The 17929-nt window shown below is 38.8% G+C and overlaps 1 protein-coding gene across 1 annotated transcript; it reads right to left on the bottom strand.

The window, feature by feature from the left end:
- On the bottom strand, window positions 3708–5084 carry LOC107611105. Its single transcript, XM_016313067.1, has 2 exons — window positions 4704–5084; window positions 3708–4226 (listed from the first exon to the last, which is right to left on the bottom strand). The coding sequence occupies exons 1-2, from the start codon at window positions 5082–5084 to the stop codon at window positions 3708–3710; spliced, it is 900 nt and encodes a 299-aa protein (XP_016168553.1).

Genomic DNA, 17929 nt, shown 5'->3' with positions numbered 1-17929 from the left:
TGCTATAATGCCTTACTTTTACTTGATCCCTTGCTAGCTTTTTCTTTCTTTCTTTTGCTTAGAAAGCTTATTTATTAATGAAAGCTTGGTGGCAAATGTTGCAGCATCCTTTTTGGCTAATTTTGCTCAACATTTCTTCACCAAAGACACATGGCTCACAATTTCTTCATAGGAACATTGATGCCCAGCATCTCTTTGGATTACTAAATGTTTTGTAACTAGGTTGCTCTTGATGGTGGACTTTCAGTTGGCAATCCCAAATCAGTTGATCTAAGTGGCCAAGTTTCAAAATACTCCTTAGAACCTACTTGTCCAAGCATATCCCAATACAAAAACACCACAGGCATATGTCCTAGGGTCCAAGCTATTGGTGTCTAGCCTTATTGTTTGTTTCTTTGCCAATTCTTGGCTTTTCTTTTTCTTTTTCTTTCTTATTTTTGCTTCATCATCAAGGGAATTTCATTAATAAAGGACTTTATAGCAGCAAACTAATTCATACTTCAAGGAACATGTTATTATGTAGCTTTTGTTATTTGAGCTAACCATTAAATCAAACAAGTACCACCACTGAATTTCATTCTAATTTCTGCAACATTAGTCATTCACTTTTCTAAATCAAACATATCTCTTTTATTTATTGCAGAAAGGAACAAAACAAAATTCAAGCTAATGATGGATGACAAACACAATGCAATTCACTTGTAAGAAAACTACCCAGAATATAAAATTACAAAACAAAAGGCATTTGGAGGCATCTCATATCTCAGATATGCATCTTCCTTATTGAATTTTAAAAAAGAAAACATGAAAGAAACGCCACCACCTTCTAATTGTCATGTCCCTTGGTCTTGCTTGATTTTCCCTTTTTCTTCCTCTTCTTGGTGTAATCCTGAGGCTCTTCACCAGGGCACCTCCTATGCCAGATAGAGTCTGTCAGACTTGAGAGTCCAGCCTCCTCTAATCTATGCTGCATACGTGCTGAATTCTTCTGGGTTCTTGCTCTCTAATGGTTCACTAACTCTTAGCATTACTCAAATGGCTTGATCTGTGGATCCAATGCTGGCATGCTATAGGTCAAATAGTCCAACTTTGCTTGAGTGTCTTCATCATACTCTATTCTATCTACGTGCCTGTTCTCTCTAATGGTATGGTATATGTTCTTCCACTAATATAAATTGTGAGTGTACTCCCTATACTTGGCTTGACTCAGGAACAATCTGTCATATGACTCTTGAAAATTTGTTGATTGTTCCCTTTGCCCCTCAAGAGCCTTTGTTTGGAATTCTTGTTGTTGAGCCATCATTTGTTGCTGCCAGCTCTCTTGTCGCTCCTCCATTTGGCGCTGCCAGTTCTCTCTTCCCTCTCTATCCTTCATATACTGCTCCTGTTGTTGCAAATATAGCTCTTGCTGCCTTAAATACTGCTCTTGTGCTCTCATATTTTGTTGAGATATTTCTTCAAGAGCTATTTGCAATTGGCTCATGTCTATGGCACTAGGAGCTTGCTCTTCCTCCACTTGTGGTCTTCTTCTTCTTTGGGGTCTTTCTTTCTCTTGATCATCATCTTCAGTAGCACCTTCCATTAGTCGCCTAGTGATCCCCCTGCTTCCTTTTACCTTATCCATTTTTTCATCTTCAAATGTCACCCCAGCCCTTTTACACAGCCTCAGAATAGTGCTTGGGTGACCAAGCCTACCTGATTTGTTTATGTCTTCAGTAATCTCCTGAATACTGTCTGCTATGAGTTGTGAGAGGTTGATATCTCCTCCATGTAGGATGCAGTAAAGCAAGAGGGCTCGCTTGATTATGACTTCGGAGGTGTTTGCAGTAGGGAGTATTGATCTCCTCACCATCTCATACCACCCCTTAGCTTCGGGTCTGAGATCTAATCTTTTCAAGTGGCTTGAAGTTCCATCTGAGTCCCTCTTCCAATTTCTGCCTTCAATACATAACCCCTGCAATATTTCATCAGGGTCATTCTCACCCTGCAATCTTTCCTCATAGCTAAGCTCCTCATAGGTTATGGTTCTCAACTGTAGGACCCTTGTAACTGATGATGGACTGAAATTCACCTCAACACCTTTGACATAACTTTTATAAGGGGGGCTGTCCTTGCTTTTTTTCACAGCATTTGCATAAAATTCCCTTATCATTACTGCACTAATGTCATTGAGATGATAACACAGAAGTTTCCACCTCCTTTCCCTAGTAATTTGCATCATGATGGGATACTCCCCATCCTTCAGTCTGAAGCCCATCTCAGGAATGACATATTTTGTTTTCATGAGCCTATGAAACCTTGCTTCATGAAACTGAGATTTAAATTTCTTTGTGTCATAGCTTGGGGGTTCGGCCACCACTGGCTCCTTGCCTTTCCTTCTTCTAGAGCTTGAAGAGGCCATGAGCTAAGTAAGAATAGAGAAGAAGGAGAAGGTGGCTGTGTGTGGGCTATGATTCAGCTATGGAAGGAGTGGGAGTAAATAAAAATTCATGCTGCTATTGGGTAAGAGATGGGTGTTTGAACGTGTTTGTGGATAGGTGAAGGGTGAACAAAGGCTTATAAGTGAGGGAAGCTTGTATGAATGTGTAGGCTTATGGATTGTCACAAGCTATTTATAGACAAGTTATCAAGTCTTCAAACAACACCACAAGTGAGGAAAGAGTTCGGCTAGGTGAAGGAAGGGTGGAGATTGAGCAAAATTTTGTGAGGGGATCTTGGTGTGAACGGCCTACATGAAAAGTTGAGTGAAGACGTGGATTACCCCTCCATTGGCTGCATGTGGTTCGGCCTCCAAGACTTTGATGCTGCAGATTTTTGTCTCTAAGAATGCACCATTCCCTAGGCACATGTGAGTCTCTTTTTCTTTGTCATAGCCGTGCATGCATTCTATCTTGTCTTCCTTTCAATCTTCTTTGTCCTACACAATTAAATTAAAGAATTGGTGAGCATTGGAAGTAAAATGTGGCACGGTGGTGTAGTGGTAAGTAGCAAAGAGAAAATAAAACAAGATTTTGCATGTTCCTTATGTATAATTGACCAATTATGTTCCTTAGATTTTGAACAAAGATTTAGTGAACACCAAACTTGTTCTCTGCTAAGGGATCTATGTAGAATGCAAATAATATCCATCATAATTGGTAGATTTATAAGGAACATTTTATTCTCTACCATAAACTCCTAAAATGAAACAATATATGGCTCATCTATTCATAATTTTGATCCTCTGAGCAAAAATGGTTTCTATAAAATTAAATGTATATGCAGACACCAAACTTAATGTTTGGCTATATACTCCATCAAAATGAATAAGCATATAGTCTAAGAGGGCTTGAAAAACTATTTTAGAGTGCCTTCAGGCACACCAAACTTAGAAATCTAGCATATACTTCAATACAATGCATGCAATTATCATGTATGCTCATGAGAATTCAAATTCATGCTAAAAGGACCATTGATTATTGAAATTAAAATCTAAACAAGAATATTAAATCATGGGTTGCCTCCCATGTAGCGCTCTTTTATTGTCACTAGCTTGACATTGGACCCTTATTAGGGTGGTTGATGACTGTGATGTCTCAGCTTGTCTCCCTTCACAGTAAGCTTCCTTCCAGTGCTTTGATGTTCAATCTCTGCATGCTCTAGTGAGAGTACTCTATTGATAATGTAATAATCATCAATTTGTTGATTTGCCCCCAGCTGTTGGTAAATTAACAGCACTTTGTCTCCCTTTGAAAATCCTTCACTTGGGATCTTTTTATTCTTCCACCCTCATGGACCCTTTTTCTTGATTTTCTTCCCTTTTCTTGATGATTTTTCTCCCTTGACAGTGAGCTGTGTTTTGGAATCTGTCTTCTCTGTGGTAACACCTCACTTCCTTCTTGCTTCTTCTCATCATTCAGTGCAGTTTCATTATCCTCTTGACCTGCCTTGCTGCTTGTCACTTGCCTTGGAGGAAGATTAATGAGTGTCTTGTTGGTTTCTTCCTTCCACTGCAAGTCTTCTTTATCAACCTCCATGCATTTTTCCTTTTCATCATTATGCTGTGCTTCTGGAAAGATATTCAGAGTAATGCTTTCATCATGTACCCTTAGAGTCAGCTCTCCTTGTTCAACATCTATGATGGCTCTTACTGTGGCCAAGAATGGTCTTCCTAAGATAATGGATTCATTTCCTTCTTTTCTTAGATCTAAAATCACAAAGTCTGCAGGAAATATGAACTTATCCACCTTGACCAAAAGGTTTTCAATTACTCTTTTGGGAAACACCAATGATTTTTCCACGAGCTCTAGTGACATCTGTGTGGGCTTTACCTCCTCTATGCATAGCTTCCTCATCATAGAATAGGGGATTAAGTTAATGCTAGCCCCTAAGTCACACAGTGCCCTTTTTATGGTCATATTGCCGATGGTGCAAGGTAAGAAAAAGCTCCCAGGATCTTTGAGCTTTGGTGGGAGACCTCTTTGAATTATAGCACTGCACTCTTGTGTGAGCATAATGGTTTCCTTCTCATGCCAGCTTCTCTTTTTGTTAATGAGCTCCTTCAAGAATTTTGCATATAGAGGCATCTTCTCTAATGCTTCAGCCAGGGGGATATTGATCTCCAACTTCTTGAAGATGTCAAGGAATTTGGGGAAGTGTTGATCCTTAGTTTCCTTGTTGAACCTCTGAGGACATGGCAAGGGGGTTGTGAAAGCCTTCACTACCTGCTTTTGCCCTTGAGATGCTTCCTCCATTACTTGCTTCCCTTTCCTTGGATCTTGTGGTTGGTCATATTTTTCTTTAGGCTTCTCTTGAGCTTGTTTGCTTTTTGTCATCTCTTCCTTGTTGCTAGCTTCACCATGCTTGCTGCTAGCTTTGTCATTGTCCATAGGCCTCTTGTTATATTCTTTGTTACTCACCAAGGTCTTTCCACTCCTCAGTTGGATGGCTTTGCATTCCTCTTTAGGATTTGGGATGGTATCACTTGGGAGTGAGCTTGTTGGCCTTTCAATTACAACTTGCTTGGATAGTTGCCCCATCTGCCTCTCTATGTTTCTTATTGAGGCTTCCTGATTCTTACTTGTTATCTCTTGGTTCTTCAGCATCTTTTCTATCAACATCTCAAAGTTGGAGATTCTTTGAGTGTCTTGTGATGCTTGTGGTTGGTTGTGAGATGTTGAAGGTTGATGGTAGGTGTTTTGGTTAGTGGTTTGGTTATTAGGTGGATAGTAGCTGGAATTTAGGTGGTTGTTTTGGGGTTTTCTATATGGATTGGGGTTAGTGTTTTGCTGGTTGTGGTTCTGTTTATTTCTTGAGTTGTTTTGGTTTGAATTTCTTTGCCATGGTTGCTGGTTTTGAGTGTGGTTATCTCCCCATCTTATGTTTGGATGGTTCTTCCAGGATGGATTGTAGGTGTTACCATAAACCTCATTTTGGCCTGAGCCTTGGTTGTTCACATATTGAATCTGTTCTTGCTGCTGATCTTCTTGATTTTCTTCATTTTGCCCCCATGTGGTTGATGGTTGGCTTGTATTCACTGCTGCAACTTAGAGGCTATCAATCCTTTTAGCCATTTGCTCAAATTGTTGGATTTGCTGCTGCATTATCTTGTGTTGAGCTAGGATTGTGTCTACTCCTTCTAACTCTAGCACTCCTTTCCTTTGTGATGGTTGGCGTTGTCTTTGATGGCCAAAGAAGTATTAATTGTTTGCCACCATATCAATGAGGTTTTGATCAATTGTAAGAAGCCACCTGCTGAATGATCTAGTGCTTCCTGAGCCTTCATAGTCAAACCTTCATAGAAGTTTTGAAGGACGTCCCATTCATTAAACATCTCAGGGGGACATTTTCTAATTAGGGCCTTGTAATTCTCCCATGCCTCATAGAGAGATTCAGCATCCATTTGTGTGAAAGTTTGCACCTCAGTCTTAAGCCTGATGATCCTTTGAGGGGGTAGAACTTGGCCAAAAATTTATTCACTAGATCCTCCCAGCTAGTGATGCTTCCTTGTGGAAAGGTTTCAAGCTATTGGGCAACTTTGTCCCTTAATGAGAATGGGAACAACAGCAATTTTTATGTTTCTGGATGCACACTATTAGACGTCACTGTGTCACAAATCCTAAGGAAGGTGGATAAGTGTTGGTTTGGATCCTCCAAAGGGCTTCTTCCATATGAATAATTGTTCTGTACCAAGGTGATGAGTTGGGGCTTCAATTCAAAGTTATTTGCATTGACATTTGGCGTAAGGATGCTACTCCCATAATGCCTTGGATTAGCAAATGTGTATGAAGCCAATACTCTCCTCTGTGGTTGACCATTGTTGTTGGCCATTCCTACTGGTGGATTTGTTGGATTTGTTGAGTGTTCCTCCATTTCATGAAATTTTTCTTCAAAAAGTTCCTCCTCTCCAACAATTCCTTTCCCTCTCGCTTCTCTTCTTATCCTTTAGAGGGTTCTTTCGTCAGCTTCACAGAAAGTAAGGGCCTTCCTCCTTGCCTCTGTCATAAAACCAAAACAACAAGAAACACAAGAGCACCCTGTAGCTTGAGTGCAGTGAGAGTTAGTAGAGACAAAGTCTCAAATAGTTAGTGTGCTAGTTAAAAACAAAGGAAATAAACAAAAAATAAAGAAAAAGTGCTTAATCTAGACCACCACTTTACTTAATAATTGTCAATCTAATCAACCCCCGGCAACGGCGCCAAAAACTTGATGGGTTGGAACCGAAATTCCAACACCTAATACTCACCGGCAAGTGTACCGGGTCGCATCAAGTAGTAATTACTCATATGAGTGAGGTCGATCCCACAGGGATTGAAAGATTGAGCAATTTCAATTAGGTGGTTGATTTAGTTAAGCAAACAATTGATGATTTGAGTGAATTGTAACCAACAAAATGTAAATTGCATGAAATTAAAAGGGAGAGGGAGAATTGATAGTAAATTAAAGAGCAGAAGCAGTAAAAGAGCTGAATCTTAAATTGCAAGAAAAGTAAATGACTGAAACTTAAAGTGCAAGAAATGTAAATGGCTGAAACTTAAATTGCAAGAAATGTAAATTGCTTGAATAATAAAGGGGTATGGGATGCTGGGATTTAGAATTTAACAACAGAAAGTAAAGAAGATGAATTAAGTGCAGCAGATCTAAACAGAAATGGAAAATTGCTTGAAGAACAAAGCAGAAAGTAGATTCAACTCAATTGCAAGATCTATGAAAGAAATTCAAGAGCTCAGAGACTCAATGAGACTAGAAAACAAGTCTAGATCTCAATTCCTTCCTTGATCTAGTAGAGAACGATTTTGCAAAAGAAAAGAAAATGTAAAACAGTAAAGGAAACTCAGATCCACTCCTTGGAACAATTGAAAAGAGAGGTGAAAGGTGATTCTCAAACTTAGAATCAATGATGCTCTTCAATCTTAATTCAAATTCCAAGAGAAGATAGCAAATGTAGCAGAAGCAATGAAAATGAAATCAGAAAGCTAATTTCAATTCACAATTCCTTAGAATTATGCAGAAGAAAACAAAGATGAATTGTAGATCAAGGATTGAAACAGAAATCCTTCAATCTCTATCCACAATTCAAAGACAGAAAGTAGAAAATGCTAAAGTGAGAACAAGGAGGAGAGAACTCAGCTCTCAATCCCAATTCCCAATTCAAAGCTCAAAATCAATCCAAATTCAAAAGTGAGAGTAAGGGTGTGTAAAAAAGGTCCTCTCTAAATCAAACTAAATCCTATTTATACACTTTCTATTTTTGATTTTAGAATTTGGAGTGGGCTTCTCATTTGGTGAAGAATTGGATCCAAAATGGCAATTGAATAAAAGTTGAACCCATGGTGCACCTCCAGGGGAGCGTTCAGTTAACTAAGTTAACTGAGCGCTCCAAATTTGTGAAATTGGTCATGGTGCTAGCTCCAAGGTAGCGTTCAGTTACTTTAAGGTAACTGAGCGCCCATGCTTGTGTCCTTGGCCCTCCTATGTTGCGTGACACACTTCCTTGGGCAGCCTTGTTGTTGAACTAGCGCTCAGTGAGGAAGTTTTAACTGAGCGCCCTTTGCTTGTGAGGAGGTCCCCTCTTTGAGCCTTGCTGGGAGCAATTCAGCGCCACTTTTCTTCTCACAAGGTAGCGCTCAGTGAAGAGGTTTTAACTGAGCGCCTTGTGCTTTGGTGTAGCGCCTTTTCTCTTTGGCTTGAGGCTCCTAGTTCGAGCCCTTGCTTCAACATTTTGGCCAATTTTTATTTCCTTGGCAAAGTGGCGCTTCATGCCTTGTTCCTTGGGTGCTTGGTTGATGCACCACGCGTTTCCTTAGGTCACGCTTTCCAAAGCATGGCCTAAGGTCCCAAGCGTGCTTTTACTTCAAAAGCATGCCAAAAAATTCCTTTTTCAACCATTTCTTCACCTACAAGTAATCAAAACAACTAATCAAAGTACCACCAAATTCATAAGGTTTATAAATCATTCAAAAACCAATTAAATTTAGCTTAAACCTCATGATTTAGTGTCAAATAAAGGATGGTTGATTGATTTAACAAAATCATGCAAATCCACTCCAAATTACTTACTTCTAATGCAAGAAAGTGCATAAAACCTAATGAAACAAGTGAAAAATTCTTGAAAAGCTAGCATAAGATGACTTGTCATCACTACCTTCAGCTGGTAGGTCAACCGGTGCTGCGTGTTCTTCTTCCCGCTTCCATTTTTGCTTATGGTGCATCAGTCATGAAAAATAGAAAATAACACCGTAAGATAAGAAAATAAAAAGCAAGGAAGTGTAAATTGTTGGAACGAGGTAACTCACTAGAATGGAGTGAGTGAATTAGTGTGACATTAATGAAAAATAGGTGTGTGCATTCTAAGTTGCATGCGGTTTAGAACACACATACTAGCTTTAAAAGCTATGTCACAATTATACAAAAGAAAGCATACACTTCACTCAATCTAGTGTGCTTGGGATGCTTTAAACTTGTAGGCTAAGACAACCAAACAAGTAATAAAGAAGCATGAAAGCATTCAAGCCAAAAGTCAAGCAATTGTGAAATTGGATAATTAATGGACATTGATTGATGTATAAGTAACTTGGTGAACAAAATGGTACGGAGAGCTCACACATCAAACAATGACACATATTGAAGTTGTTGTAACACCTAATTGACATAGAGGTGGAAGACATGGATGCTATGAAACTTAGAAAAAGAGATGTAAGAGTTAAAATCAATCACATAGCAAGCATGGTCCACAAAGCATGGAAAGCTAAAAAATATGTCACTATGTAAGCTTTCGATCCAATTACACAATTCCACAAATCTCAAGGCATGAAATAGGTGATGCTCAATCAGAACAAGCATCCTTAAAAAAATGCATTGATAATGTACAATTGCCTAACAATGGATGATGAATGCATGGTGGCCAAAATGTACAATTCAAAGAGTTAAGATGCATGAAGGCAATGTAACATGTACTTGGTATTCAAAAATATTAAGCATGAAAAGTTCCAAACCAAGTAACCAAATATAACCTCAACAAAGAAATCCAACAAAGATAATTAACAACAATGATGTTAGACTAACATCCTATTAGTAATAAGCAGCAGTAAAATAGTAAACAAGATTAGTAATCCAACACTTATAATGGAAAATAAAAATTAGACAAAAATTAAACTAACAAGCTACTAAAAGAAATGGTGTTATATGGTGTTTGGTAGTGTTGGATGATGTTTGAAGGGTGGAAAGAAAGGAAGAGAAGAGAGAAGAAGGAAAGAAATGGAAAGAAAAGAAGAAAAGAAGATGGTTGATACAGGGCAGGCCACGCGTGCGCATCACTATGGTGAAATGGGCGCGAAGTGTACGCGCGAGGCACGCGTGCGCGTCGATGGGTTATTTCGAGAGCGACGCGTATGCGTGAGGTGCACGTACGCGTGACCAGCTTTGCGCAAAAGGCACAGTGCGCGCGCGCTGTTTGCGCAACCCTTGGAAAAATGGCTTGGGGGTGAAAATATGCAATCCACGTGTACGTGTTCATGACGCGTGCGCATGGATGGTTAGAAATACTTGAATCACGCATACGCATTGTTTGGTGCTCTGTTTTTCAAAATTTTTCAATGTTTTTGCACCAAACCAAGCATTCCAAACCTCCAAACAACTACTAAAACATTATAAAACCTTATTTAACCTACTAGACTCCCAAATAAACTCAACAAACCAAACGAAACATAAAATTAAACTAATTTTACCAATATTTACAAAAGAGAAAAAGGAAAGAGTTTACCATGGTGGATTGTCTCCCACCTAGCACTTTTGTTTATTGTCCTTAAGTTGGACTTACGGGGAGCTCCTCATCAAGGTGACTTGTGCTTGAATCCATCCTTGAACATCCACCAATGCTTGGACTTCCATTGTGCTTCATCATTCAAAGTTAATAACTCCAAGCTTTGATGAAGTTCTCCACAAACCATGGGCTCCCACAGTTGATCTTCCTTGTGCGATCCGGGATCCCACACTTTGTTTTCACACCCGTCCTTGAGTTGATCATGGTGATTTCCTCCAGGTGGCAAGAGAGATGAATTCTCATGAAGGCACCAAACTACCCTCCTAGACCCATCCAATTGAGTTGTACACCAATCCATGCTCCTCAATTTTAAGCTTCCCACCATAATGAGCCTAGACTTACAACGCCAACCACTAAATATCCTCCTCTTACGCTTAATTCCACAAAGCGCCCTAAGTTGGCCATCCGTTTCAAGCAAACCAAATTTAAGTTGGATAATAAAGCTAAGAGTTAGAAGTTTTACCCACTCAAATGAAGGATTAGATGACAACCTAGGTGGAGGAGTTCCCAACGGTTTTGATAAGGTGCGTTCCACTCCCATCCATCCTCTTCTAGAGGTGTCCATCACTTGGCAAGGTTCTTCAAGCTTTACTTCTTGCCAAACTCCCTCAAGTTCCCATGCTTCTTTACCGAGTTCTTCAAGCTATTCCCCATCACTCAAATCATAAATGGGTGGTTTAGTGAGGTCTACCTCCTCATCAATTCCAAGCATAGTGGGAAAGGACTCATCAAGCTCAAAAGGATCATATGTTGATGCGAAATCATCATAGATAGGAGCGCTTATTGCTTGTACCACTTCTTCCACTTCTCCAATCACATTGTGCCTTAGAGGTTGTGCACTCTCCTCCTTAACACCAATTTCACACTTCATGGGAGAAGGTTCCTCTACTTGAGATTCCTTTATGTACTCAACATATCCTAAATACCCAACCACTACTTCCTCTTGTTCAATAATCTCTACCTCCTCCTCTTGTTGCATTTCTTGCTTTAACTCCTCTTCTTCACCTTGGAGCTCCAAAATCACCTCTTTGCAAAAATCTTTGGTTGCTTCTCCACATTCAACAATGGGAGTGCCTTGATCACATAGGCTTAGGCGGGATGAGACCATGTTGCTAACGGCTTTCGTTATGATAGCCATCTTGGCTTCTAGCTTCTTGAACGCTTCTTCATGATGCATACACCTAGCTAGAAGTTCTTGTTGCTCTCGCATTAGGTCTTCCGATGAAGGTGGTGGTGGAAGAGAGGGTTCATTGTTTGAGAGAAAGGCATTGTAGTTGGAAGGTGGTTCATATTGGTGAAAGTCTTGAGGTGGTGTATATGGAATTTGTGGTTCTTGGGAGTATTGGTGTTGGAATGGTGGTGGCTCTATATATGGTTCATATGGTGGTTGGTATGGTGTGTATGAGTTAGGATCATGTGGAGGTTAATGGTGGTATGAGGCTTGTGAGTATGGTGGAGGGCTATATTGAGGAGGGGGTTCATATGTATGTGGTGGTTGTGGTTGACAATCACAATAAGGGTCATCACATACATTAGATTGGTATGCATTAGGATTTGGATTGTACCCATAAGAATCCGAAGAGTAATCATGTTGGGGTGGCGCTTGAACGACTTGGATGGCATAAAATGCCTTTTGGTCCTTGCGCATCTCCATGAGGAGAGTAGTCATATCGCCAAGCACTCTTGTCAAACTTTAATCTCCAAATCCTTGACGCATGCTATCATTAAAGCTTCCATCTCCTACAACATAGTTTGAACCAAACTCATAGCCAAAGTGATGAGAATTCATGGTGATAAGAGAAAATAAAAACAAAAGCTAACAAGAAACAAAGAAACCAAATCCTAAAACTAGCAAAAACTGACAAACAAACCAAAAATCAAGCTATTCACAATATATACAATAGCCAATAACATAGCACCATTGCAACTCCCCGGCAACGACGCCATTTTGATGTTCGGATTCCTTGCACGGTCTAGAATTTCACAAATGAAATCTTGTTGCAAGTATAGTTCTAAACCAACAAAGAATCCTCACATGAAAAAATATGGTGTTGTCACAAGTACAAACCCCAATGAAAATTAATCGAAGTATTTAGACTCCGGGTCGTCTCACAAGGAATTGCAATGAAGTGAATGATTATTGGCTATGAAGGAAGAAAGGGGGTTTGGTTTGATAAAGGGGCAATAAAATTAAATGACAAGAATTTAAATGACAAGAAGAGTAAATCAAGCAGGCAATTTAAAGAAAGCAACTAATAAAGAGAGACATTCATGGCAAAGATTGAGAATATAGGCTTTCTATCCTAGTCACTAATAACAATAATTAACAAGAATTTATCCTAGTTAATCTCAATCCAAAATTCCTAATCAACTTACTAATGGAATTAGCAAGAGATTAGAGTCAATGGAAATCATATTAACTAACAACTCTAAATCACCAACATGAGTTAGGTATTCATGACTCAAGATTACATAATTACCCTTTCCAAGCTAAGAATGCTCAAGATCTACTCTAACATCCAACCAAGCATTTTGTCAAACACTTGGAAGGCATAAATAGAAAGCATGGAAATAAGTTCAAGGAATATAAATCTATCAACTACCAATTGCAAGGAAAGTAAATCAACAACTCAAATCATCAATAAGAGAACATCAAACATCAATTGCATTAAAAGGAATCCAAATCCAAATCCAACTTGAGTGTATGAACATAAAAGAGGCATAAAAATAAAATTAACAAGAGAACTTAGAAAATGAAGTAGTAGAAACAAGAAATTGTAAAGGAAACAAGATGAAATCAAGAAATCAGGCCTAGATCTAAGAGAAATTAACCTAATCCTAACCTAATTCTAGAGAGAAGAGGGAGCTTCTCTCTCTAGAAAACTAACTAAAGGCTCATCAGGACTAACAAAGTGCTCCCCCTTTGCTCAAGCTTGAATTTTGCATGAAATACCCTCAGAAACGAGTTGGATTTGAGCCTAGGCAGCTTAGAAATTGCCCCCCAACGATTTCACTTTAAGTGGGTCACGTGCTGAGCGTCAGGCGTACGCGTGGGTGACACGTGTGCGTCGATGGCAAAAACTCCTATCAACGCGTAAGCATGCAGGGCGCATGCGCGTCGCTTGCAAAATCTCCAATGCACACGTATGCGTCCATGATGCGTGCGCGTGGCCCTCAATTCTCTAAAAGTTCATTTCTTCATGAATTCTCCCTTTTGCATGCTTTTCTCTTTATTTTTTCCATCCAATACTTGCCTTATGAATCTAAAATCACTCAACAAACGCATCAAGGCATCGAATGGAATTAAAGTGAATTAAAATCACCAATTTAAGGGCCTAAAAAGCATGTTTTTACACTTAAGCACAATTTAAGGGAGAATTATAAAACCATGATATTTCATTGAATAAATGTGGAAAAAGGTGGTAAAATCCCCTAAAATAAGCACAAGATAAACCACAAAATTGGGGTTTATGATGGCTGAAAATTAGATTTCACACACACACTCATCGGCAAGTGTACCGGGTCGCATCAAGTAGTAATATCTCATAAGAGTGAGGTCGATCCCACAGGGATTGATGGATCAAGAAACTTTAGTGAGGTGATTAGTCTAGTCAAGCTAACAGTGTTGAATTGAGTGAAATAGAACTAGCAGAAGATAAATTGCAGTGAATTAAAAGTGCAGAAGAAGTAAATTGGCTGAATCTTAAAGTGCAAGAAAGTAAAAGAGCTAAAACTTAAATTGCAATAAATGTAAATGACTGAAGCTTAAAGTGCAAGGAATTTAAATTGCTGAATATAAATTGCAAGGGAACTTAAATTGCATGAAGAATAAAAGGATTTGGGTGCTGGGAATTAAAACAGAACTGAAAAATGTGAAGTGCAGTAAACTAAAGAGCTCTCAGATGAGGAAATTCAGAAACAGATCAATTAAGTACCAAAATAAAAATGTAAAAGTGCAGAAAAATCAAAACAGTAAGAATACTTAGATCAATTTTGAAATCCTAAAGAGAAATTAACAATTTCAATGAAATAGCAAAAACAGAAAGAAAGCCAAGAGCTCAATTACTCTCTCGATCAAAACAGAAAAGAAATTGCAGAGGAAAGAAGATGAACAGAAAAGAAAAGAAAACCCATATCTGATTTTCAATTCTCAAATTCAAAAAGAAAAATTTAAAAGAGAGCTCTCTATTCTACTCCTACTCCTACTGCTCTCTATTAGAGCCAGCCTTTCTTTTTGAAAATGAAACAGATGCCTTTATATAGGCTTTACAAAATGAAAATGAAATTGAAATTGAAAACAAATTACAATTCAAATGAAATTCCTATTCCAATTATTTCTTGTGCCTTTGAGTCATGTCCAATGGGCTTTTGTTGGTTTGGATTTGAATGAGAGGGTGGATCCGGATTGTTTGGCTTGGTTCAAGTGGATTAGGATGCAATTGGTGCTCACAGTGGAGCGTTCAGTTCACTTTGTGAACTCCATGTTCACTTTGCTTGCATGCTTCCTCACGTGCCAACTTTTTGCTCCCTGGCATTCTCTTAGTGAATGGAACGTTCACTATTTGAGCGCTCCCTCTTGGTTGAGTGCTTCCTTATGCTTGCCTCCAGGGTGAAAGTCACGCAAAAGGTGACCTTGTGAACGCCAAGTTCACTTTTCTGAGCGCTACCCTTTGCTCCTTTGGTGCATTTGGCATGAGCTTCCTTCCTAAGGCTTGAGAATCACGAAAAAGTTAGGAAAAGTGAACTCCATGTTCACTTCCAAAGTGAACGCTAGCCCAAAAGCGTTGCTGAGTGTGGTTTTTGGGCCTTAAAAATGCCTATCACTTGTACTTCAATTTCATGCCAAATATAGATTGCTATATATCGTTGGAAAGCTCTGAATATCAGCTTTCCAACGCAACTAGAAGCGCATCAATTGGACATCTATAGCTCAAGTTATGGTCATTTGAAGAAGGCATGGTCATGCTGTTTTAGAGGCCGAAAACATTCACTTAGTGAACGTGGCGTTCACTTATTGAACGCTGTTTTGGAGTGCAACGTTAGCACCGGCTTCTGAGGCCCAAACGTAATATTCACCCCATACTATTATATATCGTTGGAAAGCTCTGGATGTCTACTTTCCAGTGTATTTGAAAGCGCATCATTTGAAGCTCTACAGCTCAAGTTATCCTCCTTGGAGAGTGAAGAGGTCAGTTGGCCTTACTGCAGGTTGATACTATGTTTATCTTTGCACTTTCGGGGTACATTTTCTCCCTCAGATTTAGTGTCCATTATGCAGTGCCATATATGCTTGGAAAGCTCTAGATTACTAGTTTCCAATGCCACTTGAATCACCTCATTTGGAGCTTTGTAGCTCGAGTTATTCTTGTTGGAGTGTGAAGAGGTCAGGGTTGCAAATCCTCTTTGCTCCTATTGAGCCTAATTGAGCTTAATTTGTGCTTCTTTGCTTCTTTTTCTACTTATTTCCTACAAAGTTCATCAAATCAAAAGATCAAAGAAATATACCATTTAAGCACAAAAGCATTCAATATTCAAGCACTAATCATCAATTTCTTGTATGAAAAAGTATAGAAAAATATGACATGATGACATGTCATTAGTTTATCAGCACGCGTAAGCATGTAAAAAAGCGTGGTATACGTGCACGCGTGACTAAGCAAAATCACAGCCTGCACGCGTAAGCCTGGTGTATGCGCACGCGTGAAGAAGCATAATCACAGACTTCACGCGCACGCATGGTGCACACGTACGCGTGGAAAGCAGAACGTTGGCCCTCCAACGTTGAGTCAAACGCCAATGACAGCAGATTCATCTGATTTTTTTTTGAAAGGCGTTTGAGTCAACGTTGGCCCTCAAACGTTGACTCCAACTTGAAGCACCAGAACTTATAATTCAAACAGATCTCTTCTCAACAGCAAGGGAAACCAATTGGAGCCATTTCAACCCAATTCCATCAAGGCCAAAAGGCCAATTCAGATATTGAAGATGAATGGAAGAAAGTGTATAAATAGCTTAGAATTTAAGTTAGGAGGACCTTTTGCCCACTTTTACTTTTTACGGCAATTTTCACTTTTCGGTTGATTTGAATTTCCTGAATGTATTTTTCAATTTCATTTTCCATTTTGAGAGCTATGAACAACTGAACCCGTTTCATTGGGTTAGGGAGCTCTGTGTAAATTCAATGGATCAATACTAGTTTTCATTCTTCTTCTTCTTTCTTTTCTCTTGATTTTACTAGAAAGCTTTTGTTCTTCATCCAATTGGATAGTTATCTTGGAAAAGAAGCTATTCATAATTGGATCTCCTCGAACCTTGGAAGAGGAATGAGGAGATCATGCTAGAATTACTTTCTCACAATGGATTAGATTGGGGTTTGGATGGATATAGTGACATGTAATCCTACCAATACTCTGATCTATGAATTTGTGTGGTATAATCAGTGACCAAACTTCATCTCTTCCCATGAGCACTTAAATCAAGGAATTGGGCAATTGTTTATGCTTAGAGAGATTAGATTGCCAAGGAATTGGGATCTAATCACTTAAGATTTCCAAGGAGATCAATGAATGCATTGATTGAGAAAGAGATGAAAATGAATTTGATCCGGAGAATTCTCACATCTCCTGACCCCAATGAGCTTCCCCATCTCTGATCTACCCATTCTTTTACTTTTTGCTTCTTTAATTTCATGCTTAATCTCCATTCCCATTTAATTTCTTGCAATTTAAGATTCTGCCATTTATATTCTGCAATTTAATTTCTGTCTCTTTAATTTCTTGCAACTTAAGTTTCCCGCCAATTTTACTTTCTGCAATTCCAAATCAATTCTGATTTCGCTCAACTAGAACAATTCTCCAATTAACATTGATCAACCAACCAATCCCTGTGGGATTCGACCTCACTCTACAGTGAGTTTTTACTTGACGATAATCCGGTACACTTGCCGGTAGAAAATTGTTGAGAGACGATTTTCGGGTGAATCAGCCACGTTCTCTTAATCCCCTTACCTATGTTATTTTTCTGTTTTCCATGTATTTTATTTTATTATCTATTTTTAGTGCATGATCATCTTTATTTATGTCTTAAAGCTATGAAATATTCCATATATCTCTCACCTTGCTTGAAAGAAAATTTTATTTGAAAAAGAATAGGGAGATACTTGAATTTCGAGTTATATCATAAGATAGTTCAATTATTTGATTTGGTGGCATTGCTTTTACTTTCTGAATGTATGAATAAAAAGTGCATATTTGATGTTGGAGTTAAGAACGTCGGCTCATGAAAGAATGATAAAAAAGGAGAAGTATTATTGGTAATAAAAAAAATCCAAAAAAATTGATTCTTGAAGTAAGAAAAAACAGCTAAACGAAAGAAAAAGAAAAAGAAAGAAGCGGAAAAAAAAAGCAAAAGAAAAGGAAAAAGCCAATAGCTCTTTAAACCAAAAGGCAAGAGCAAGGATCCAAGGCTTTGAGCATCAATGGTTAGGAGGGCCTAAAAGAAACAAAATCTTGGCCTAACAGTTCAAATGAGCTCCTCCCTAACTAAATGCTTGTGGTGTGAAGGTGTCAAGTGAAAAGCTTGAGACTGAGCAGTTAAAGTCGTGATCCAAAACAAAAGAGTATGCTTAAG

The sequence above is a fragment of the Arachis ipaensis genome, chromosome B08 (assembly GCF_000816755.2).
Source record: "Arachis ipaensis cultivar K30076 chromosome B08, Araip1.1, whole genome shotgun sequence".
Lineage (NCBI taxonomy): Eukaryota > Viridiplantae > Streptophyta > Magnoliopsida > Fabales > Fabaceae > Arachis > Arachis ipaensis.
This window is presented reverse-complemented; position numbering and strand designations above follow the sequence as displayed.

What these genes read in the sequence shown, in the direction of transcription:
- LOC107611105 (XM_016313067.1), bottom strand. Translation starts at nt 5,084, where the DNA reads ATGCTGAAGAACCAAGAGATAACAAGTAAGAATCAGGAAGCCTCAATA. An exon ending in CATCTCAAGGGCAAAAGCAG is followed by an intron (nt 4,227 to 4,703) that starts GTAGTGAAGGCT and finishes CTTTTGGTCAAG; the next exon opens with GTGGATAAGTTCATATTTCC.